Below are 26,801 nucleotides of genomic sequence, written 5' to 3' on the forward strand. Positions count from 1 at the left end.
AATTGATATGAATAATACCAAGGGAAATGTATGGCACTGTTTTGGCACTTTTTATATGTATATTCAATGAAACATGGGTTTGTCTGACTTTAGCCAAGGTATATGTTTCAAATGATTTTAAGCACAAGGGAGGGAGATGTGAGTAGATTTACTCCTTGGTGTTATAGTTAGAGGTTAAATATGTCCAAAAGTCTCTGTTAATAAATACAGATCTATCATCTGTGAATTTACTTAAATATATTTTGAATTTGCTATCAGTATCTAGTCCCTTCAGATATTGAGTTTGATGTTCATTGCTGTATGCTGTTAATGAAAGGAGAAGTAATGACTATTATTCTGTAGACCCTTTATTTGGTAGGTCTTCACATTGATGCCACCTCTGAGACACATGTGGTTAGTAGCAGCAATTGCTTCTCAGTATTAAATTTCAGAATCAAATAAACTTTGAGTGACAAATTTTAAATCCTATGCTGACTTTCTCTTGTTGCTCATCTGGTTCTTGGGCCACCAAGTACCCTTTATCAATTAATAATCAGTAATAAATTATTCTCAACTAATTAATGACCTAAGAAGCACAATATATTTCAAAGCTTAAATTTTTATTTTAGGGTTACTAAGTGTTGGTTGCTTTCACTGATAATGGATAATCATATATACAAGATTGATGGCTTGATTGTAGTCAGAGAAGTGCTTCAGAGCTAACAACTTTCTGAATTTTTTGGTTTATTCAAATATTTGAGCTTGTTCAACCAAAAGATAATTTTTTAAAGTGAGTTATTTAACAGATGTTTAATTTTATTAACTGCATCTGTAGTAATTTATTATACATCTGCAGTATTTTATTAATGATAAATCTACATTTAAAAATTTCCTCAAAAGGTTCTACAGAATAATTGATTGACATATATTTATCTATTGCTCATCATGATATACTTAAACATTTTAAGACTTTTATTGAAGTATAATAAACATAGGAAAAGTGCACATATAGGTGTACAACTAAATGAATTTTCCCAAACTGAACATGTTTATGCAACTATCACTCAGATCAAGAAACAGCATATTATTAGTACCCCAGTAGTCCTCCTTTTGTTTCCTTCCAATCAATACCCGACCTTGAGGATAACCAACCACTTCCTGACTTTAATAACCATAGATTAGTTTTACCTGCTTTCAGTACCTAAGAAGTTTTTAACATAACAAGACAAAGGCTGTCATTTTCATAGTGTTAAAAGTCAGATTCTACATCGTTTTAGAATGTCCTACAATGTGCAGGGCAGTCCCCCCACATCAAATTATCCAGCCCAAAATGTTAATAGTGCTGAGGTTGAGAAACTCTGCTAACACAACACAATGGCCTTAGGATTTTTTCTCCCTAATTATATACTCGAGAAATGCCCAAGTGAACTTACACAAGTCCATTTGTCTTCTGTTTTCTCAATCACAGTAGTCCGTGTGTCACTACCTGGTGGTATATATTCATAGTCATCATACAGGAGGCCTAGGATTGGATATTGTGACCTGTACCTATACAGAAAAAAAAGTTCGTTTACAAGCTGGACAAGAAAATAACTCATTACTTTTTAGTCACTCCTAGTTTGATCCTCCTTATTTAATTAATTTGGCTTTGAATGAGTTTTAACTCTTTCTAAAAAGAAAATCTCTTCTCAGTGGTACAAAGATTTACCACTGCTATTTTCAAGAGAGTAAGAGGGAAGTACTTTTGCTTCTGGCAATAATGGACCACTGGCTGCACAAGACAGTGATCCCAGAGAAGGGAAGCAAATGACATGAGCCCTACAAGTGCCTAGCTCACTGCCTGGAGTCAGAATTTGTGGAGCAGAATACCAGACAGGAGAGAGTTACATAGTTGGAGAGAGGTCACGGGATCTGTAGAGAGTTCCCCCACAAGTCTTGGGGTGAGCACTGATCAGTGTAGGCTTGTGAAAAAGCTACTGAGGCTGGGGAAAGAAGCACTGAAAAAGAGCAGTCTTCAAATTCCTGGAGTTCACATAGTAAAGGAAACTCCAGTCTGTGTTCCACTAACCAGAGTGGAAAGACCTCCTAATACTAGAAGGCATCAGGCAAATACTACAAAAGACTATTGCCTTAGAAGTGAGATAAACTACCAATGGCATTTTTCACAGAACTAAAACAAAATATTTCACAATTTGTATGGAAACACAAAAGACCCCGAATAACCAAAGGAATCTTGAGACAGAAAAATGGAGCTGGAGGAATCAGGCTCCCTGACTTCAGACTATACTACAAAGCTACAGTCATCAAGACAGTATGGTACTGGCACAAAAACAGAAATATAGATCAATGGAACAGAATAGAAAGCCCAGAGATGAACCCACACATATGTAGTCACCTTATCATTGATAAAGGAGGCAAGAATATACAATGGAGAAAAGACAACCTCTTCAATAAGTGGTGCTCGGAAAACTGGACAGCTACATGTAAAAGAATGAAATTAGAACACTCCCTAACACCACACACAAAAATAAGCCCAAAATGGATTAAAGACCTAAATGTAAGGCCAGACACTATAAAATTCTTAGAGGAAAACATAGGCAGAACACTCTATGACATACATCACAGCAAGATCCTTTTTGACCCACCACCTAGAGTAATGGAAATAAAAACAAAAATAAACAAATGGGACCTAATGAAACTTAAAATCTTTTGCACAACAAAGGAAAACATAAACAAGACGAAAAGACAGCCCTCAGAATGGGAGAAAATATTTGCTAATGAAGCAACTGACAAAGGATTAATCTCCAATATTTAAAAGCAGCTCATGCAGCTCAATATAAAAAAAAACAAACAACCCAATCCAAAAATGGGCAGAAGACCTAAATAGACATTTCTCCAAAGAAGATATACAGATTGCCAAAAACACATGAAAGGATGCTCAATGTCACTAATCATTTGAGAAATGCAAATCGAAACTACAATGAGGTATCACCTCACACCAGTCAGAATGGCCATCATCAAAAAATCTAGAAACAATAAATGCTGGAGAGGGTGTGGAGAAAAGGGAACCCTCTTGCACTGTTGGTGGGAATGTAAATTGATACAGCCACTATGAAGAAAAGTATGGAGGTTCCTTAAAAACTAAAAATAGAGCTACCATACGACCCAGCAATCCCACTACTGGGCATATACCCCAAGAAAACCATAATTCAGAAAGAGTCATGTATCACAATGTTCATTGCAGCTCTGTTTACAATAGTGAGGACATGGAAGCAGCCTAAGTGTCCATCAACAGATGAATGGATAAAGAAGATGTGGCACATATATACAATGGAATATTACTCATCCATAAAAAGAAACGAGATTGAGTTATTTGTAGTGAGATGGATGGACGTAGAGTCTGTCATACAGAGTGAAGTAAGTCAGAAAGAGGAAAACAAATACTGTATGCTAACAAATATATATGGAATCTAAAAAAAATTGTACTGAAGAACCTAGGAGCAGGACAGGAATAAAGATGCAGACGTAGAGAATGGACTTGAGGACACAGGGATGGGGAAGGGTCAGCTGGGACGAAGTGAGAGGGTGGCATGGACACATATACACTACCAAATGTAAAATAGATAGCTAGTGGGAAGCAGCCACACAGCACAGGGAGATCAGCTCGGTGCTTTGTATCCACCTAGAGGGGTGGGATAGGGAGGATGGGAAGGAGACGTAAGAGGGAGGAGATATAGAGATATATGTTTATGTATAGCTGATTCACTTTGTTATACAGCAGAAACTAACACACCATTGTAAAGCAATTATACTCCAATAAAGATGTTAAAAAAATAAAATGAAATAAGCTATAAGGATATATTGTACAAAGCAGGGAATATAGCCAATACTTTATAGTAACTAAAAATAGAATATAACCTTTAAAATTGTGAATCACTATGTAGTATACTTAAAACTTATTTAATACTGTAGATCAACTATACCTCAATAAAAAAATTTGGACTAAAAAAAAAAGTACATATAGATGAAAAAAATAGCAAAAAATCATGAAGGGGAAATGGAAGTATACTACCATAAAGTTTGTATGCTACATGTGATGAGGTATATTATTTGAAGAGACTGTGATAAGATAAAAAGGAATACTTTAAAACTTATAACAATCATAAAAAAGTAATATACCCAATAAGCCAATAAAATAGATAAAAACAATAATGAAAAATCTTTAAGAATATCACTAAAATTGATATAGTTCTAAGCAGACTAGTTAGCAAAGAAGGAGCACACAATTTACAGATATTAAGAAAGAGAAGCTATCACCTCACACATGTCTTAGAATGGCTATTAACAATAAGACAAGAAATTGCAAGTGTTGGCAAGATGTGGAGAAAAGGGAACCCTTGTGCACTGTGGGTGGGAATGCATACTGGTGCAGCCACTATGAAAAATAGTATGGAGGTTCCTTAAAAACTTAAAAATAGAACTAGCATATTACCCAGCAATGTCACTTCTGGGTATTTATCAAGAGGAAATGAAAACACTATAATATATCTACACCCTCATGTTCACTGTGGCATTATTTACAATAGTCAAGACATGGAATCAATGTAAGTGTGCATCAATGTTAGAATGGATAAATAAAATATTATATATATAATATATATATTTACACACACACTGGAATTTTTTTTAGTTTTTTAAAAATTGTATTTATTTTTAAAAAATACAGCAGGTTCTTGTTAGTTATCTATTTTATACATATTAGTGTATATATGTCAATTCCAATCTCCCAATTCATCCCACCACCACCCTGCGCCAAACTAGAATATTATTCATCCATAAATGAAGGAAATCCTACCATTTATGACAGCATGGACAGACCTTGAGGGCATTATGCAAAGTGAAATAAGTCAGAGAGAGAAAGACAAATACCATATTATCTCACTTATACATGGAATCTAAAACAAATGAACTCATAGATAAGAGAATATATTGGTGGTTGCCAGAGGTGGGGGGTGGGAGTGGGCAAAATGGGTGAAAGTGGTCAAAAAGTACAAACTTCCAGTTATAAAATAAATAAGTCCTGGGGATGTAATGAACAGTGTGGTGACTATAGTTAATAACACTGCATTGGATAATTGAAAGTTACTAAAAGATTAGATCTTAAAAAGTTCTCATCACAAGAAAAAAATTTGTAACTATGGATGGTGATGGGTGTTAACTAGACTTATTGTGGTGATCATTTAGCAGTATACATATAGTGAATCATTATTTTGTACATCCAAAACTAAAATAATGTTATAAGTTAATTATATCTCAATTTTTAAAATTTTAAAGGAGATCCTTTGTCTTGAAAACATAATAAAGGAGTATTATGACAATTTTATGCCAAAAAAACTTGATAACTTAGATGACATGCACCAATTCCTTGAGAGATACAAACTACAAAACAGAGCTGACAGAAGACCTCAAACTTCCGAAAAGACAAGAAAACCTCCACATAACCTGCTAAGACAAAAGGAAAAAAAAAAAAGGAATCAGGACAAGGAGGGAGCTGGGAAAGAAGAAAGGTTCCCGCACCTTGGAAAGTCTGCTCACCAGTGGAGAGATCGGACTGGATGAAGGGGGAGTTTTGGAGCCTAAGAGGGGAGAGCAGCAACCAGTTCGTGTAAGGCAAAATGGAGAGTAACCTGCACAGAGGGTTGGCACTGCCACCCTGCACTCCCCAACCTGAGACACTCCTCTGTTCGTGAGGGTGGGGGTTGGGTGCTGAAGCTCAGACTCCGAAGTTCAGTCCCAGAGGGAGGACCAGGGATAGGTGTGGAAGCAGCCTGAAGAGGTCAGGCAGTGGCAACTGAAGGTATACCGTGAAGAAGCCTTGGCCCACCAGAGAAGCAAGACACCATTATTGGGAGGTGCATGAGGAGAGGGATGGGACCACAAGCTTCTTTCCCTATGAGTGCTCCCAGTCAACAGGACACTGCCTAGAGGAGTTCTCAGGGTGGGTGTGAGTCACCACCTCCATCTTGGTCTCCATAGGCAGGCACTGGCCACCTCTTCCAGACCCACAGGCAGACACTGGAACCCATCTGACTGTGCCAGGAGTGCCCCGATAGCTCTCACTACAAGGAAGTCCACCAGTGGGTGCCGGGACCTGCCCCACTATCCAGGGAGCACACGTATAGCTCTCACTACAGGGAAATCTGACAGTGGGTACCTGGGCCTGCCCCACTGTCCCAGAAGGGGAAGGATAGCTCCCACCACTAGGAAATCCACCCAGAGTAGGGGCTGAAACCACCACTGAGAGCCAGGGGCTGTGTGACTAAGGAAGAAGAGCTGAAATCTCTCCTCGGAGCTGAACGAACTGTGGAGTTACACCTCTGTTGATGGTTTCCTAAATTCAGCACCTGTGAAACATCCAAAAGGACAAGAACTCCTGCAGCTCGGATGGATATGGCATTAGCAGCTGTGGGATTTGTGGACATGTACACACGGGAAACGCACCAGACCAGAGTCTGAGCAGCCTCCATAGCTCCCACGGCAGGTCCAGGTGAATGAGTACTGCAGTCCTAGGACCTGACCTCAGTGGATCTGTGCCAGTGAATGGGTGAAAATAATGCCTGAGAGTCACCAGGGCCAATTGCTGGCATACCCACAGTTAAGGTGGGACCAAGAGCAGTGCCAATAGCAGTGTACTTTGTGAGTCCACACAACGGATGAAAGAGGACACAACAGAGCACATTCACAGTGAACACCTCCAGAGGAGGAACACTCATTGGCTTCTCTCCCAGTGGGAGTCCTCCAATCCCACATACCTCACACCATACCACAGATCAGAATCACAGCCAAGAAAAAGATCCAGGGCACTCTACTCCAACAAATAGGGAGAAGACCCCGCCCCTGACAGGGCAGTAACAGCCACTGGGAGCAAAGGGGAGGTCCTCTCAATATCCAGGGCAGGCTCTGATCACCACAACACCAATCAAACACCTTACCAACGGGATAACAGCACAAGCCAATGGACCAACCTCACCCACCAGGCGGCAGACAACAGAAGCAAGAGGAAGTACAATCCTGCAGCCTGTGGAAAGGAGACCACAAACACAGTAAGTCTGACAAAATGAGATAACAAAGAAATATGTTGCAGGCAAAGGAGCAAGAAAAAAACCTACAAGAACAACTAGATGAAGAGGAGATAAGCAATCTGTCTAAAAAAGTATTCAGAACAATGATAGTAAAGATGATCCAAGATCTCAGAAAAAGAATGGAGGCATGGATTGAGAAGATACAAGAAAAGTTTAACAAACACCTAGAAGAACTAAAGAACAAACAGAGATGAACAACAGAGTAATGAAAATAAAAATACACTAGAGGGCTTCCCTGGTGGCGCAGTGGTTGAGAGTCTGCCTGCTAATGCAGGGGACACGGGTTCGAGCCCTGGTCTGGGAAGATCCCACATGCCGCGGAGCAGCTGGGCCCGTGAGCCACAATTGCTGAGCCTGCGCGTCTGGAGCCTGTGCCCCGCGACGGGAGGGGCCGCGATAGAGAAAGGCCCGCGCACCGCGATGAAGAGCGGTCCCCGCACCGCGATGAAGAGTGGCCCCCGCTTGCCGCAACTGGAGAAAGCCCTCGCACGAACCGAGGACCCAACACAGCCAAAAATAAATAAATAAATAAATAAATAAATAAGAAAATCCTTAAAAAAAAAAAAAAAAAAAAAAAAAAAAAACCCTTCCCTGAAACCCATCTGGAAGTTCAGGTCTTTTGAGCATTAGCCATCCATGCTAAAAAAAAAAAAAAAAAAAAAAAAAAAAAAAAAAAAAAAAAAAAAAAAAATACACTAGAGGCAGAGGACCTTTAAGAGGGCGGAGGAGTAAGACATGGAGAACACCTTCCTACCCACAAATACATCAAAAATACATCTACATGTGGTACAACTCCTACACAACACCTACTGAATGCTGGCAGGAGACCTCAGACTTCCCAAAAGGGTGTGCGAAGAAAGAGGATTCAGAGCACTGCCTAAATGAGCTTCAGAGACTGGTGCGAGCCGCGGCTATCAGTGCGTACATCAGAGACGGGCATGAAACGCTAACGCTGCTGCTGCAGCCACCAAGAATCCTGTGTGCAAGCACAGGTCACTATCTACACCACCCTTCCCAGGAGCCTGTGCAGCCCGCCACTGCCAGGGTCCTGTGATACAGGGACAACTTCCTCAAGAGAACACACAGAGCACCTCAGGCTGTTGCAACGTCACTACTGGCCTCTGCCGCCACAGGCTCACCCTGCATTCTGTACGCCTCCCACCCACCAGCCTGAGTGAGCCAGAGCCCCCTAATCAGCTGATCCTTTAACCCCCTCCTGCCTGGGAGAAGAACAGATGCCAGAGGGTGACCTACATTCAGAGGCGGGGCCAAATCCAAAGCTGAATCCCAGGAGCTGTGTGAACAAAGAAGAGAAAGGGAAACCCCACCCAGCAGCCTCAGGAGCAGCGGATTAAATCTCCACAATCAACTTGATGTACCCTGCATCTGTGGAACACCTGAATAGACAATGAATCATCCCAAAACTGAGGTAGTGGACTTTAGGAGCAACTATAGAATTGGGGTTTGCTTTCTGCATCTAATTTGTTTCTAGTATTATGTTTACCTTAGTTTAGTATTTAGAGCTTATTATCATTGGCAGATTTGTTTATTGATTTGGTTTCACTCTTCCTTGTATATATATATATATATATATATATATATATATATATATATATTTCCTTTTTCCATTTTTGTGAGTGTGTATGTATATGCTTCTTTGTGTGATTTTGTCCGTATAGGTTTGCTTTTACCATTAGTCCTAGGGTTCTGTCTGTCCAGTTTTTTTAGAATAGTTTCTAGCACTTCTTATCATTGGTGGATTAGTTTATTGGTTTACTTGCTGTCTTCCTTTTCTTTACTAATGACTTTATTTTATTATAATAATATTTTTTATTTTAATAACTTCATGTTTTTTTCTTTCTTTTTTCTTTTCTCACTTTTCTTCTGAGCTGTGTGGCTGACAGGGTCTTGGTTCTCTGGCCGGGTGTCAGGCCTGAGCTTCTGAGTTGGGAGAGCCGAGTTCAGGATATTGGTCCACGAGAGACCTAACAGCCACTCGTAATATCAATCAGCAAAAGTTCTCCCAGAGATCTCCATCTCAACGCTAAGACAAAGCTTCACTCAACGACCAGGAAGCTCCAGTGCTGGACACCCTATGCCAAACAACCAGCAAGACAGGAACACAACCCCACCCACTAGCAGAGAAGCTGCCTAAAATCATAATAAGTTCACACACACCCCGAAACACACCACTGGACATAGTCCTGCCCACCAGAAAGAAAAGATCTGCCCTCAGCCACTAGAACACAGGCACCAGTCCCCTCCACCAGGAAGCCTACACAACCCACTGAACCAACCTTACCCGCTGGGGGCAGACACCAAAAACAAAGGGAACTATGAACCTGCAGCCTGCAAAAAGGAGACCCCAAACACATTAGCTTAAGCAAAATGAGAAGACAGAGAAACACAAAGCAGATGAAGGAGCAAGGTAAAAACCCACCAGACCAAACAAATGAAGAGGAAATAGGCAATCTACCTGAAAAAGAATTCAGAGTAATGATAGTAAAGATGATCCAAAATCTTGCAAGTACAATGGAGAACATACAAGAAACGTTCAACAAGGACCTAGAAGAATGAAAGAGCAAACAAACAATGAAGAACAACACAATAAATGAAATTAAAAATTCTCTAGAAGGAATCAATAGCACAATAACTGAGGCAGAAGAATGGATAAGTGACCTGGAAGATAAAATAGTGGAAATAACTACCGCAGAGCAGAATAAAGAAAAAAGAATGAAAAGAATTGAGGACAGTCTCAGGGACCTCTGGGACAACATTAAATGCACCAACATTCGAATTATATGGGTCCCAGAAGAAGAAGAGAAAAAGAAAGGGACTGAGAAAATATTTGACGAGATTATAGTTGAAAACTTCCCTAATATGGGGAAGGAAATAGTCAATCAAGTCCAGGAAGCACAGAGAATCCCTACAGGATAAAACCAAGGAGAAACATGCTGACACATACTAATCAAACTATGAAAAATTAAATACAGAGAAAAAATATTGAAAGCAACAAGGGAAAAACAATAAATAACATACAAGGGAATCCCCATAAAGCTAACAGCTGATCTTTCAGCAGAAACTCTGCAAGCCAGAAGGGAGTGGCAGGAAATATTAAAAGTGATGAAACGGAAGAATCTACAACCAAGATTATTCTACCCAGCAAAGATCTCATTCAGATTCGAAAAAGAAATTAAAACCTTCAGAGACAAGCAAAAGCTAAAAGAATTCAGCACCACCAAACCAGCTTTACAACAAATGCTAAAGGAACTTTTCTAGGCAGGAAAAACAAGAGAAGGAAAAGACCTACAACAACAAACCCAAAACAATTAAGAAAATGGTAATAGGAACATACATATTGATAACTAACTTAAATGTAAATGGATTAAATGCTCCAACCAAAAGACATAGACTGGCTGAATGGATACAAAAACAAGACTCGTATATATGCTGTCTACAAGAGACCCACTTCAGACCTAGGGACACATACAGACCGAAAGTGAGGGGATGGAAAAAAGATATTCCGTGCAAATGAAAATCAAAAGAAAGCTGGAGTAGGAATTCTCATATCAGACATAATAGACTTTAAAATAAAGACTGTAACAAGAGACAAAGAAGGACGCTACATAATGATCAAGGGATCAATTCAGGAAGAAGATATAACAATTGTAAATGTTTATGCACCCAACATAGGAGCACCTCAATACTTAAGGCAAATGCTAACAGCCATAAGAGGGGAAATCGACAGTAACACAATAATAGTAGGAGACTTTAACACCCCACTTTCACCAATGGACCGATCATCCAAAATGAAAATAAATAAGGAAACACAAGCTTTAAATGATACATTAAACAAGATGGACTTAACTGATATTTATAGGACATTTTGTCCAAAAACAACAGAATACACTTTCTTGTCAAGTGATCATGGAACATTCTCCAGGATAGGCCATATCTTGGGTCACAAATCAAGCCTTGGTAAATTTAAGAAAATTGAAATCATATCAGATATCTTTTCTGACCACAACACTATGAGACTAGATGTCAATTACAGGAAAAAAATCTGTAAAAAATACCAATACATGGAGGCTAAACAATACACTACTAAATGAACAAGAGATCACTGAAGAAATCAAAGAGGAAATCAAAAAATACCTAGAAACAAATGACAATGAAAACACGATGACCCAAAACCTGTGGGATGCAGCAAAAGCAGTTCTAAGAGGGAAATTTGTAGCAATAAAATCCTAACTCAAGAAACAAGAAACGCCTCAAATAAACAACCTAACCTTACACCTAAAGCAATTAGAGAAAGAAGAACAAAAAACCCCCACAGTTAGCAGAAGGAAAGAAATCATAAAGATCAGATCAGAAATAAATGAAGAGGAAATGAAGGAAACGATAGCAAAGATCAATACAACTAAAAGCTGCTTGTATGAGATGATAAACAAAATTGATAAACCATTAGCTGGACTCATCATGAAAAAAAAGTAGAAGACTCAAATCAACAGAATTAGAAATAAAAAAGGAGAAGTAACAACTGACATTGCAGAAATACAAGGGATCATGAGAGATTACTACAAGCAACTGTATGCCAATAAAATGGACAACCTGGAAGAAATGGACAAATTCTTAGAAAAGCACAACCTTCGAAGATTGAACCAGGAGGAAACAGAAAATATAAACAGACCAATCACAAGCACTGAAATTGAAACTGTGATTAAAAATCTTCCAACAAACAAAAGCCAAGGACCAGATGGCTTCACAGGCGAATTCTATCAAACATTTAGAGAAGAGCTAAAACCTATCCTTCTCAAACTCTTCCAAAATATAGCAGAGCGAGGAACACTCCCAAACTCATTCTACGAGGCCACCATCACCCTGATACCAAAACCAGACAAAGATGCCACAAAGAAAGAAAACTACAGGCCAATATTAGTGATGAACATAGATGCAAAAATCCTCAACAAAATACTAGCAAACAGAATCCAACAGCACCTTAAAAGGATCATACACCATGATCAAGTGAGGTTTATCCCAGGAATGCAAGGATTCTTCAATATAGGCAAATCAATCAATGTGATACACCATATTAACAAACTGATGGATAAAAACCATATGATAATCTCAATAGATGCAGAGAAAGCTTTTGACAAAATTCAACACCCATTTATGAAAAAAAATTCTCCAGAAAGTAGGCATAGAGGGAACTTACCTCACCATAATAAAGGCCATATATGACAAACCCACAGGTGACATCATTCTCAATGGTGAAAAACAAACCATTTCCCCTAAGATCAGGAACAAGACAGGGTTTCCCACTCTCACCACTATTATTCAACATAGTTTTGGAAGTTTCAGCCACAGCAATCACAGAAGAAAAAAGAAATGAAAAGAATCCATTTCAGAAAAGAAGTAAAGCTGTCACTGTTTGCAGATGACATGATATATACATAGAATATCCTAAAGATTCTACCATTAAACTACTAAAGCTAATCAGTGAATTTGGTAAAGTTGCATGATACAAAATTAATACACAGAAATCTCTTGCATTCCCATACACTAACAACGAAAGATCAGAAAGAGAAATTAAGGAAACAATCCCATTTGCCATCACATCAAAAAGAATAAAATACCTAGGAATAAACCTATCAAAGGAGGCAAAAGACCTGTACTCAGAAAACTACAAGATGTCAATGAAAGAAATCAAAGACGACACAAACAGATGGAGAGATATACCATAGTCTTCGATTGGAAGAATCAATATTGAGAAAATGACTATACTACCCAAAGCAATCTACAGATTCAATGCAATCCTTATCAAATTACCAATGGCATTTTTCACAGAAGTAGAACAAAAAATTGCACAATTTGTATGGAAACACAAAAGACCATGAATAGCCACAGGAATCCTGAGACAGAAAAACGGAGCTGGAGGAATCAGGCTCCCTGACTTCAGACTATACTACAAAGCTACAGTCATCAAGACAGTATGGTACCGGCACAAAACAGAAATATAGATCAACGGAACAGGATAGAAAGCCCAGAGATAAACCCACACACCTATGGTCACGTAATCTATGACTAAAGAGGCAAGAATATACAATGGAGAAAAAACAGTCTCTTCAAAAAGTGGTGCTGGGAAAACTGGAGAACTACATGTAAAAGAATGAAGTTAGAACATTCCCTAACACCATACTCAAAAATAAACTCAAAATGGATTAAAGACCTAAATGTAAGGCCAGACACTATAAAACTCTTAGAATAAAACATAGGTAGAACACTCTTTGATATAAAGCACAGCAAACTCTTTTTTGATCCACCTCCTAGCACAGTGAAAGTGAAAATAAAAACAAAAAAAGACAAATGGGATCTAAGTAAACTTAAAAACTTTTGCACAATGAAGGAAGCCATAAACAAAAGAAAAAGACAATCCTCAGAGTGGGAGAAAATATTTCCAAATGAAGCAACCCACAAGAGATTAATCTCCAAACTATACAAACAGTTCATGAAGCTCAATATCAAAAAATCAAAAAAACCAATCAAAAAATGGGCTGAAAATCTAAATAGACTTTTCTCCAAAGAAGACATACAGGTGGACAAAAAGCACATGAAAAGATGCTTAACATTGCTAATTATTAGAAAAATGCAAATCAAAACTACAATGAGGTTTCACCTCACACCAGTCAAAATGGCCATCATCAAAAAATTTACAAACAATAAATGCTGGAGAGGGTATGGAGAAAGGGGAACCCTCCTACACTGTTGGTGGGAATGTCAATTGGTACAGCCACTATGCAGACCAGTATGGAGGTTCCTTAAAAAACTAAAAATAGAACTACCATATAACCAAGCAACCCAACTCCTGGGCATATTTCTGGAGAAAACCATAATTCAAAAAGATACATGCAGAACAGTGTTCACTGCAGCACTATTTACAGTAGCTGGGACATGGAAGCAACCTAAATGTTCATCAAAAGAGGAATGGATAAAGAAGATGCAGTACATATATACAATGGACTAGTGCATAAAATAACAAAATAATGCCATTTGTGGCAACATGGATGGACCTAGAGATTGTCATAGTGAGTAAAGTAAGTCAGACTCAGACAAATACCATATGATATCGCTTATGTGTGGAATCTAAAAAGAAGTGTACAAATGAACTTATTTAGAAAACAGAAGTAGAGTCACAGATGTAGAAAACAAACATGGTTGCCAGGGGATAAGCGGGGGAGGGATAAATTGGGAGGTTGGGATTGACATAAACACACTACTATATATAGAATAGATAACTAATAAGGACCTGCTGTATAGCACAGGGAAATCTATTCAGTACTCTGTACTTGCCTGTATGGGAAAAGAATCTAAACAAAGAGTGGATATATGTATATGTATAACTGATTAACTTTGCTGTACACCTGAATGTTAACACAACATTGTAAATCAACTATACTCCAATAAATTTTTTTGAAAAAGAAATTAAAGAGGATCTAAATTGAAAAGGATCCCATGCTTATTGACCAGAAGACAGTTTCACTTACATGGCAATAATACCTAAAGTGTCCTACATATTCAATGAATTTTCTGTAAAAATTCCAGTGGGATCTTAACAAGCTTAACCTAAATCTCATATGGAAAAGCAAAAGACCACGAAAGCTAAAGCTTTCTTGAAAAGAACAGTTTAAAAACTCACACTCCTGATTTCACAACTTAACTAAAATGCTATAATAATCAAGACAGTGTGGTACTAGCATAAAGACAGATAAATAGATTAATGGAGTAAAACTGAGAGTCTATATATTTGCCCTTACATTTATGGTAGTTTGATTGACAAGGATGCCAAGTCAAGTTAATGGGGGAAAGGATAGCATATTCCATAAATGAGTCTGGGACAACTGGATATCCCCATTCACAAGAATGAACTTGGATACCTAATTTACAACATATAAAAAATTAACTCAAATGGATCCTAAATCTAAATGTAATAGATAAAAATATAAAACTCTTTAGAAGACAATGTGGGTGTAAATATTAATGACCTTGTATTAGTCAATAGTTTCTTATATATGATACCAAAAGCACAAGTGAGTAAAGAAAAAATAGATGTATTGGACTTTCTCAAAATTAAAAACTTGTGTTGCAAGGACTCAGAGGCAAAGAATATACAAATCAATTTTCACTGCAAAGTAAAGGAGCTGTTACAGTGGAGGATTACTGGACTGAATGTCAATATTATGACATAGTATGAGTGTGTTTCATGTTTGGTAATTGCAATCATTGTTGCTTTTGTTGTGGTCATCCATGTACAATGCTTGGTGTCAGTCTATTTATCTCTTGTAAAAATAAAATACAGTGTGTGTGTGTGTGTGTGTGTGTGTGTGTGTAAAAAAAAAAAACCTGGGCTTCCCTGGTGGCGCAGTGGTTGAGAATCTGCCTGCTAATGCAGGGGACACGGGTTCGAGCCCTGGTCTGGGAAGATCCCACATGCCGCAGAGCGGCTGGGCCCGTGAGCCACAATTACTGAGCCTGCGTGTCTGGAGCCTGTGCTCCGCAACAAGAGAGGCCACGATAGTGAGAGGCCCGCGCACCATGATGAAGAGTGGCCCCCGCTTGCCACAACTAGAGAAAGCCCTAGCACAGAAACGAAGACCCAACATAGCAATCAATCAATCAATTAATCAATAAAAAATAAATCTTTAAAAAAAAAAAAAACTTGTGTTGCAAATGATACAATCAAGATAGTGAAAAGACAATCCATGGAATGGAAGAAAATGTTTGCAAATCATATCTCTGGTAAGGGACTTGTATCCAGAATATATAAATATCTCTTGCAATTCAACAATAAAATAGAAAATAATACAATTTAAAAATGAAGAAAGACTTTAGTCATTTCTTCAAGAAGATATACAAATGGCCAATAAGCACATGAAAAAATACTATGCAACACTAATTATTGGAGAACTACAAATCAAGAGTGCAATGAGATACCACTTCCCACCCCTTAGAATGCTACAACCCAAAAGATAGACAATAACAAATGTTTGGGAGGATAGAGAGAAATTGGAATCCTTTTACACCACTGGTGGGAATGTAAAATGGTGCAGCTGTTTTGGAAAAGTTTAGCAGTTCTTCAAAAAGTTAAACAGAGTTACCATGTGCTCAGCAATTCTACTCTTCTTTATATACTCAAAGAAATGAACACATATGTCCACACAGATTTGTACCCAGATATTTACAGTAGCATTTTTCAAAATTGAAAACAGCCCCTAAATGTCCATCAGTTGATGAATGGATAAATAAAAGGTTGTACATCCATAAAATGGACTATTATTTCGTAACAAAAATCAATGAAGTACTGACGCATGCTAAAACATGGATGAATATTGAAAACATGCAAAGTGAAAGAATTCAGTCACCAAAGACCACATTTTGATTATTCCATTTATATGAAATATCCAAAATAGACTTTTGCTGAAACTATTCATAAAGAGTCACTTTCTATTTGGTTTTGCTAACTTGTTGAGATGTAAGCTATGGTCATACTGCTAACATGAGGAGAGACCCTGCCTAAGAATGACGTCTATGCAGGAAAGAGCAGAGCCAAAAGATAAAGACAGATTTCTGAAGACATATTTTGATCACACAAATCCATCTGGACACCAAGAAATCCCAATTACGTGAATTAACTAATTCCCAGTTTAAGTTGGGTTTCTGGCATGTGCAACTGAAAGAGTCCTGACTAATATGGTTGGTTAAACAACTAATTATTTGCTTTTCACTTTCATTGTATTTACTGTATTGTAAATACAGTAAAAGTGTGCTCTTGAATTTTGTTGACCATAATAGCTATGTCTTTTTGTGAACATTCATTCTTCAGTAGAATTATTGGCCAGCAGAAAACACCAAACTCTGTCTAGGGGCGTATATATCAGTTAAACATGCTATAATTTGGATTATCATAACCAAAGTCATATCCAAATTTCATTAAAAATACATTACTTTCTAGTGGTAATAGTTGTCCTTCCACCGCTGGAGGGTTGGTTATGAGATGAATATATTTCTTGTCTCAACTTCGAGAGTTCCTTACAAATAAAAAACAATATAATCATTTGAAAACCATAGAAACATGAGGTAAGAAGTATGTTTGATCATTTAACAAGGTTACTAAGAATAATTACTTTTTTCCCTTCCTTTTTAGCCTTGAGGTAAGACTGTTCCAATCCCACTTGTTGAATTCCCTATAGTCTTGCTTCATGGTACCTAATCAGTTACATTATAAGTCTCTGCAGGAATCCACTAACTGGTTCTATACTTAAGGGATAACATGAGATAGAATGGGCATGATTCTCAAGATGAAGATGTGAAAACTTTTGTTCCAAAGATTTAAATGTGTAGCTATAACAGAAAAGTATGAAATTTCAATATGGAAGCAGATATTGTTTCCTAACAGAAAATCTATCACTGAACGTTACTACAAGTACCATTTGTTCAATAACAGCAATACAACATTAGCCACCATTTGGGTAGTTTCTTCCTTCAGTACCTATTTTATGACAGATCTTGGGCTACATGCTACTGACACAGAAAGGAATATAACACAGTCCCTTGCTGAAGCAGCTCACAGCCTTATTGGGAGTTTGACTGCAAATGAGGTAGAAAATCAATGTCTTAAAATTATTAAAGGCACAATAGCACATATGTTTTGCTTCAATTCTAGCTTTTATTTGAATTATTTCTCCTGAAATGTGAGTCTTCTACTTCTCATAGGCACTCACATTCTACTTCATGAATAAAGTAAGTCTTGGAAACATGTCTTTTTATCGTTTGTGGGAAGTATTTATCCAACGGGGCTGAGTTGTATGGTTCATCTCCACCTTGACCCCTTCTCTGTTACCTCTGATTGATGCTTTATAAGGGAATCCTTCTCTTCCAGCAAGCTTGTCAGTTCATGAATCTTGAGTTGGAAGTCACTGCAACTTCCTTCTCTTCTTGAAACATCTTTTTGGTACTGATTTAATTGAGTCTAAGGATTTAAAAAGAACTAAGAATTATTATAATTCTCATTTAACAAAATGGGTAACTGAGTTCCAAAGAGGTTAAGTGACATAAAGTCATACAGCTAGTTATGAAATGAAGAGCAAAATACCAATAGTTATAAACATTTAAAGAGCTTTATGAATGTAATATGTGAACTGAAATGCCAATTAGGAATTTCTTATTTTTTTTTAAGATTTATTGTTTATTTTTTTATTTTTTATTTTTGGCTGCGTTGGATCTTAGTTGCAGTACGTGGGATCTTCATTGAGGCTTCTATCTAATTGTGGCGTGCAGGTTTTCCCTTTTCTAGTTGTGGCACACAGGTTCCAGAGCACATGGGCTCTGTAGTTTGTGGCAATGCGGGCTCTCTAGTTGAGGTGCACGAGCTCAGTAGTTGTGGCGCATGGACTCTAGTTGCCCCATGGCATGTGGGATCTTAGTTCCCTGACCAGGGATCGAACCCGAGTCCCCTGCATTGTAAGGTGGATTCTTTATCACTGGACCACCAGGGAAGTCCAAGAAATTTCTCATTTTTAAAAGGTAACTTTACTATTTAGGCTTAGGCATTACTTAAGTAAAAGTCCTAGGCAACAAGAATTAAAATAAAGCTAAGAAAACAGGTACTTTATATTTCTTCAAATACTAATTAAGGAAAACTCAATAACAAATATTATATCATAATTTGCAGTTCACAACATATTCCTCCTTCATGACTCATCTCAGTCCTCACAGCAGCCCTCCAAGATAAGTATTATTATAATCTTTATTTACAAAACAGGTAAATGAGATCCAGAGACACAAAGGCACAACAGCTAGTAAGCAACATAGCTGCAACTCCATGACAAGTCTTCTGACTGCAAATCCTGTCCATTTCCCTCTTTACTGCATTATGTGTGCACAGATGGTTGTTTAGGTTAAAGTGTTATTAGTAACGTTCAGATGGAAAAGAAACCAGTGGAGGAAATCTGCAAGAAAAATCAGCAGACTTTTGAACAAATTCTATTTTGTTTCATTTTGATTTTTGGTAAAGACTATACATTATATTTAGAGAGAAAACACTGTGGTCAGTTTTTCTATTAAAATATTTGAGTTTATATAACTACAATTAGGAATCAGTAAATTAAGGGTTAGTCAGTTTGACCTAGAATGACAAAATAAGGCAATGTATATTTATTCTCACAAATATCACCTTAATTTTGATGCCAATTACAGGTATATAATTCAACAGTTTTTATCCATGTGCTTGACAAAACTCTTGCTAGCTATCATCCTTCAAAATCAAGTGAGGATATTTATGAAGTCAAATGTGGCTTCACTGGATAATCTTGAAAGTTGCTTGGCTGCATAGAGCAGGCTTTAGGCAAGATCATAAAGTGTTCCCCCATCACCAAAAATAAATAAATAAATAAATAGAAATTAAAAATCAACAACCCTGAACTTAAGGTCTTCTTTTGCTTTCCTAGAAAAGATGAAGCTAAATTACAAGACAATTTAACAATATTCCCTACATAGTGATATGTATTTAAACAAATGGTTCTATGGCATACTCCTAAAACTCTACCTTTGGTTGATTTTTCTTTGTAGCATTAAACTTGAGACTATCATTATCTTATTAGAAAGTTTGTGCTGAACTGTGTATTTATGCAGTGTAGGATCTACATACCCTTAGTTTGCAGATCTCTCTATCTTTCTCCATTCTTAAGTTTTTTACCATCTCCATGTAATGGTTGCCAATCTCATCCACTTTAGCCTGCAGCATCGGGCCTGTGCAAGTCTCTGAAAGCTACACAAGACAAAATAAATTTCTGTAGTTAGACTGTTATGAAGGAAATACATATTATATTACAAGACATTAATAGATGAAAACCACTTGATTAAACAAGACATTGAAATAATGAGAGTGATTTTTAGGAACTGCATTACACAGCTCAAATGGCAGTGAGTTAAGACCTAACTGCATGTGAGATCATCAGAAAGCAGTCTACATATTTTCTTGAGATGAAGTGGATATATATATATATATATATATATATATATATATATATATATATAGCCAATGCTAGGATTACAACCATATAACTAAGGCAATAACATATATTTAAAACAAAATTTGAATACCTGCACTCTAAGATTTTTATTCTCTTGCTCTAAGTTACGCTTACAGTATTCCAGTTCTTTTAGTTTATATTCTACGTCTGATAGTGTATGCCGAAGAGAAAGATTGTTTTCTTCCAATGCTTGGCATTTTGAGGTTGAGTCTTCAAGTCGTTGCTGTAAAGAAGACACAGTAAATAAGACAAATGGATTCTACTTTTGGAAAGAGTGCTTTTAGTTGATTAATTCAATGAAACAAAGCAAATATTGATATTTTTCCATGCCCAGTTTTCTTATATATTTAACCTTAAAAGGTAAGTTAAATCAGCTATGAAAGACATTACCCTCACTTGCCTATCTTGAGTGAGAAGGAATCAAGTTTAGATGAATGTTCAATGTACCAATCTAGCAATCTGACTCTTGCTGCTTTTTGACAATACCGTAACCTGCCTTCTAGTAGGCACCAAAATGACCATATGCCTGATTATGTGACAAATGAAAACCCAGCCAAAATTTGGGACTGTCATGGGAGTGAAATTTAGGAATGGACAGGCCTCAGAGACTCATTACTATTTCCTAAGAATCTTCTCTGCTCAGGTATATGGAGAAATCTTCTAGAGTTCATTCATTCAGTTATTCATTGCACAAACGTGTTAAGATCTACAAAAACATTTTATTGACACATTAGTAGATTAAATGAACGAGTGAACTTAGATTTTCAATATTTATACAATTTTTGTCACCCAACAAAACAGATAATTGTGGATTGTATATACTTTCTATCTAAAATACTTGGGCTTATCTATTTTTCTGAGAGGGCTTCTGTAATTGGAAATACCCAAAGCCACTCAATTCCCATATGAACAAATTGTTCTATCATATTTTAATTCTCTGGATTATATCTCATAACTCCAATGTGCTAGTAATTGTGCATATGAAAAACTATCAAATTTATTATCAAAGAAAATGTCAACTTACCTGCTGCTGGCGATTATTTGCTCTCACTGATGCTAAGAGTTCTTCATACTCTTTTATTTGAGTTTCTTTGAATGCCAAGTCTTTCTCAAATCTTATCTTGTCATTTTCCAGTGACTAGAAGCAAAATTATTTATGACTCAGAATTACAGAAACCTGTCAACAGTTATGTAATACAAAGACCTGTTTACATTGGAAGGTTTAAATAAGCACTTGTTTCATTTGTAGTTGTTTAATAAAACAGAATTCTTAAAAGTTAATCAAACTATGGGATACAAAGGATTGAAAATTTAAAAACCCGCATCGATGGACATTTTGATGAATTGACTAATTGTAAGTACAATGAAGCAGAACCTTTTGAATTATTTTAATGTTTTTCTTCAATCTACAAAGACCCTTGTTAATCCCAGCAGGTGGTGAATTTTCAAATTAAGAGCCTAAATGTGTTCATCAGAACCCAGAAACAAGAAAACCCACTCCAAAGTCCTCAAGGAGTTATTCATTGTATGGAACATATTCTGAATGTATCTAGCTGATGTCATGAAGAACACCAATTAGAATAGAAAATGTTAAGTTCTTGGAGAAAGAAGTTTTCAAGTATTCAAAGAAATTCAAAGTATGCTTTATTATTACAGAAAAGGGGAAATTCTGAATCAGAGTCAGATTATTCTAATTTTACAAACTACTCCCTGGCTTTAAGCATTAAATTACCTTAGCGGTAAACTAAGTAATAAGTGTGCACCCAACTTTCTTTCATTTTCACATTGGATAACTCTTAACTCCTCTCTCCCAACCCCAATTAACTGTTTCAAGAAAATAACTATATCTGGGTGAGCACAATGTTGTTGTGTTGTATTAAATTTTGAAAAGGTATACTGAATGCTTTGATTTCTATGTTATGAAGCTAGGAACTAGAAAAGATTTGGAAAGAAAAATCAAAATAAATGTTACTGTCAAGTCATTCTGAAGATGTCCAAGCTCCTCCCGTATGTTGCTGAATGTGGACAGCACTAGCCGGAGTGATTTATCAGACATACCCCTCATCTGGAGGAAGAAAATGATTGATGGTTTATTTTTACTAGCATTTAAAAATAGGCAGTATAAGTAATAATAATCTTATTTTTCTATTCCTACAAGCAAACTTATTAACAGTTTCATTTTTGATATGACAATATTAGAATAGTGATGCAAAGCATTTGGTCAATAACGTGCATTAGTAATCCAAGCAATATCCCTGAAGAGATCATAGCTATGCTATTAAAACAAGGGTCTCTTATTTTTTCCATGATAAATATCATCTTTCTCACGACAGAAATGTATCAGCAAATTCTCAAATTTACTTTTCTTCTCTATTTAAAGATTAGAAAAGATGAGATAGTCAACCTTCAAGTAATAAATTGCATCTCTCTAAGTGTGTTGCCAAATGCATGGATTTTGCCTGAGTTGAGAAGAATCTAATACAAATTAAGTTTAACCTTGAAGTATAGAAATATCTCAAATTTTAAAGAGGGAGAAAAAAAAACCCTTTAACTAGATTAAACTCATTTCTTCAAAGAAAAATGGTTTTAAAAACAGGCAACTTCTGTTTCTGAAAAGATGGAGCAGAAATACTTTTCTCTATTTTTCCTGCTAAGTCTAACTAAAAACCCTGCACTTTATGTATAAAACAAACATAAAAAGACTCTGAAAGTTAAAAAAAAAAGAATAAAGTCTGGTTGAGAACATTGGGAGCTAAGGAATCATACAGAAGTGATTTCCTGGGTTTTCTTTTTGCTTCATATATGAGTGGTATTGGGGAAACCAGTGGATACAGACAACAAAAGTCCCTAGAAAAGCCTGCTCTCTCTACCCAAAGTACCATGAAAAGGGCAGCCTAGGAAGGCAGATAGCATTTAGATAATAACCAGTCTACTCCAGCCAAACACCACAGAAAAAAATCTGCAACTTTATTCTATGCCCACCCAAACCATCAAAAGCCAAGAAGGGAACGTAGACTCTCTCTCTCAACCTCCCTGCTTGGGTGATGTCAGAGAATTCTTAGTGAAGTGTCAAGACTTTCATCATTGCCCAAGAGAAATGAGGCCACTCACCTTGCAGTGTCAGTAGAGGCCAACAAGGGAACAGTAACACAACACACCTCCCCATCCAAACCAGGGTATTTTCAGTGGGAGCCTAGTAGAGAACCACACTTCCTATACCTGCCAAGGAAGAATAAAGAGCTACTCCCCCAACCTGTGTCAACAGAGGCAGAGTGGGGAACCTGGACTTCCATCCCCACCTGGCAGTAACAGGTCATGCCCCTACTTTCCCTGTTGCTCAGTATCTGAGGAGGCCTGCTAAAACAGAAGATGTGAATAAGATCCAAAGTCAGAACATAATACCCAAAATGTCCAGGTTTCAATTTTAAAAAATCACTTATTCTAAGAACCAGGAAATCTCAACTTAAGAAAAAAGGGTTAATACATGCCAACATCAAGATATCAGAAAAGTTAGAATTATCTGACAAGGATTTTAAAGCAGCCATCTTAAAAATGTTTCAAAGTGACCTAAATGTCCATCAACAGAGGAATGGATAAAGATGTGGCACATATATACAATGGAATATTACTCAGCCATTAAAAGGAACAAAATAGTGCCATTTGCAGAGATGTGGATGGATCTAGAAACAGTCATACAGAGTGAAGTAAGTCAGAAAGAGAAAAACAAATATCACATAATATCACTTATATGTGGAATCTAGAAAAATGGCAGAGAAGAACTTATTTGCAAAGCAGAAATAGAGTCACAGATGTAGAGAACAAACTTATGGTTACCAAGAGGGGAAGGGAGGGGTGGGATGAACTGAGAGATTGGGACTGACATAAATACACTACTATGTGTAAAATAGATAACGAATGAGAACCTACTGTGTAGCACAGGGAACTCTACTCAGTGCTCTGTGGTGACCTAAATGGGAAGGAAATCTAAAAAAGAAGGGATATATGTGTATGTAAGACTGATTCACTTTGCTGTACAGCAAGAAACTAACACAACATTGTAAAGCAACAATACTCTAATAAAAATTAATTTAAAAAACACACCAAATTAAAAACAGTTTCAACAAGAAATTACAAAGATTTAAAACAAATAAAAAATAGAAAGTCTCAGCAACAAAACAGAAAATCTCAGAAAACAAACAGAATCTATAAAGAGTAACTAAATGAAAATTTTAGAACTGAAAACTCAATAACTAAAAAACAAAAACAAAAACCTCAGTGGATGGACTCAAAAGCAGAATGGAAAGCATAGAGCAAAGAATCAGTGAACTTGAAGACAGAACAATAGAAAATACTCAGTTCTGAACATCAGAGAAAAAATAGATTGGAAGAAAATTGAACAGAGCCTCAGTGTCCAATGGGAGTATGACATATATCTAACATTCATGTCATCAGAATCCTAGAAGGAAAAAAGAGAGAGGGGGGAGCTGGAAAAGTATATGAAGAAATAATAGCTGAAAACTTCCCCAAATTAGCAAAAAAAAAAAAAAAAAAAATAGACAGATTTAAGAAGTTGAGCAAACCCTAAAAAGGATAGACCCAAAGAAATCCATGCCTGGACATATAAGGCAAACTTCTTAAAACTGAAGATAAATTTAAAATCTTAAAAGCAGCAAGAGAAACCTTAACTATTGGGACTAGCAATTCAAATGACAACCGATTTCTCATGAAAAATCATAGAGGCCATAAGGAAGTGGCATACAGTTTTAAAGTGATGAAAGAAAAGAATTGTCAACTACAAATTCTGTATGCAATGAAAACAACCTTTAGGAATGAAGGGGGAATCACATTTTCAGAAGAAAAGAAAAAGAATTTTTCACTAGCAGACCTACCCTTAAAAAAATGGCTGAAGGAAGTTCTCTGAAGAAAAAGAAAAAAATAAAAGAAGGAATTTGGAATATCAAGAAGGAAGAAGTAACACAGTAAGCAAAACTATAGGTAAACACAGTGGGCTTTCCTTCTCCTTTTGCATTTTCTAAATTATATTTGAAGATTGAAGCAATATATATATATATATATATATATATATATATATATAAAACACTGTCTGATGTGGCTCTCAATACCTGTAGAGAAAATATTTTAAAAATTATAAATGTGGAGGTTAAAGAAAGATAAACGAAGCAAAATTTTCTGAAGTTCACTGAAACTGATAAAATGTTGACACCAATACACGGGGAAAAGTTATGGATATATAATGTAATACTTAGAGCAACCCCTAAAAAAGCTATACTACGAGATACACTCAAAAGCACTAGAGGTAAATCAAAATGAATTCTAAAACATATTCAAGTAATCCACATGAAAGCAAGACAAAGAAAACAGAGAAACAAAAAACAGAACAAACAGAAAACACAATGGCGGATCTAGCCCTAACATATCAATAATTACAACTTGGTCTAAATACACCAGTTAAAAGACAGATTGACAGAGTGATAAGAAAAAACATGACCTCACTATGTGTTTTCTATAAGAAATTCATTTCAAAGATAATGAAAATTAAAATATACATAATGAAATTTAAAAGTTGGGAAAAAAGATATACCATGCAAACATTAATCAGAAGAAAGGAGTGCTATTGATATTAGATAAAAATGACTTCAGAGCAAAGAAAATTACCAGGGACACAGAGGGACATTACATAATAAGAGTCAGTCCACCAAGAAGACATAGCAATCCTAAATGTTTGTGCACCAGACAACAGAGCTACAAACTGTATCAAACAAAAACTGATAGAACTGAAAGGAGAAATAGACAAACCCACAGATATAACTGAACACTTTTATACCCCTCTCTTGGCAACTGATCGTACTGCTTAGCAGAAAATGAGCAAGAATACATAATACAATAATTTAACAATACCATCAACCAAAGGATCTAATCAGCATTTATACAATACTTCATCCAACAACAGATGCACATTCCTTTCATATTCCCATGGAACATATACCAAAATAGACAATATCCTTGACTATAAAACTTAACCATTTCAAAAAAATTGATCTCATACAGAGTATATTTTCTGCCCACAGTGGAATCAAACTAGAAATGAATAACAGAAGGACAATAGGAAAATCTCTAAACACTTGGAAAGTAAACAATACACTTCTAAATAATCCACCAGTCAAAGCAGAAGTCTACAGGGAGATAAAAAATATATAAAAATGAAAGAAAATGAAAATACATATCATAACTTGTGGACACAACTAAAGCCATGCTGAGAGGATATTTACAGCACTAAATGCTTACATTAGAAAATAGAAAAGGTGTGAAATCAATAATCTAACTTTCTATATCAAGAAACTAGACAAAGAAGAGCAAAATAAACCAAAAGCAAGCAAAGGAAGGAAATAATACAGACGAGAAAAAAAATCAATGGAAGTGTAAACAGGAAAACAATAGAGATCAATAAAACTAAAATATAGTTCTTTGAAAAAAATCAATAAGATTGATAAACCTCCAACAAGACTGACAACAAAAAAGGAAAGAAGACACAAATCACTAGTGTCAGGAGTTAAATAGGGAAGAGTAATAC

The 26,801-nt window shown here is 36.5% G+C and overlaps 1 protein-coding gene across 1 annotated transcript in view; it reads right to left on the reverse strand.

Moving 5' to 3' along the window:
- Nucleotides 1–1,379: 1,379 nt before the first annotated feature.
- The window catches only part of POF1B (POF1B actin binding protein), a 94,137-nt gene continuing 68,715 nt past the window's right edge, over nucleotides 1,380–26,801 (reverse strand). The window contains 7 exon segments of the mRNA XM_057537658.1: nucleotides 1,380–1,527; nucleotides 17,124–17,206; nucleotides 18,019–18,147; nucleotides 19,825–19,944; nucleotides 20,280–20,432; nucleotides 21,234–21,347; nucleotides 22,182–22,274. Of these exon segments, the coding sequence (XP_057393641.1) occupies nucleotides 1,380–1,527; nucleotides 17,124–17,206; nucleotides 18,019–18,147; nucleotides 19,825–19,944; nucleotides 20,280–20,432; nucleotides 21,234–21,347; nucleotides 22,182–22,274 (840 nt within the window).

This window comes from Balaenoptera acutorostrata, chromosome X (genome assembly GCF_949987535.1).
Source record: "Balaenoptera acutorostrata chromosome X, mBalAcu1.1, whole genome shotgun sequence".
Classification (NCBI taxonomy): Eukaryota; Metazoa; Chordata; class Mammalia; order Artiodactyla; family Balaenopteridae; genus Balaenoptera; species Balaenoptera acutorostrata.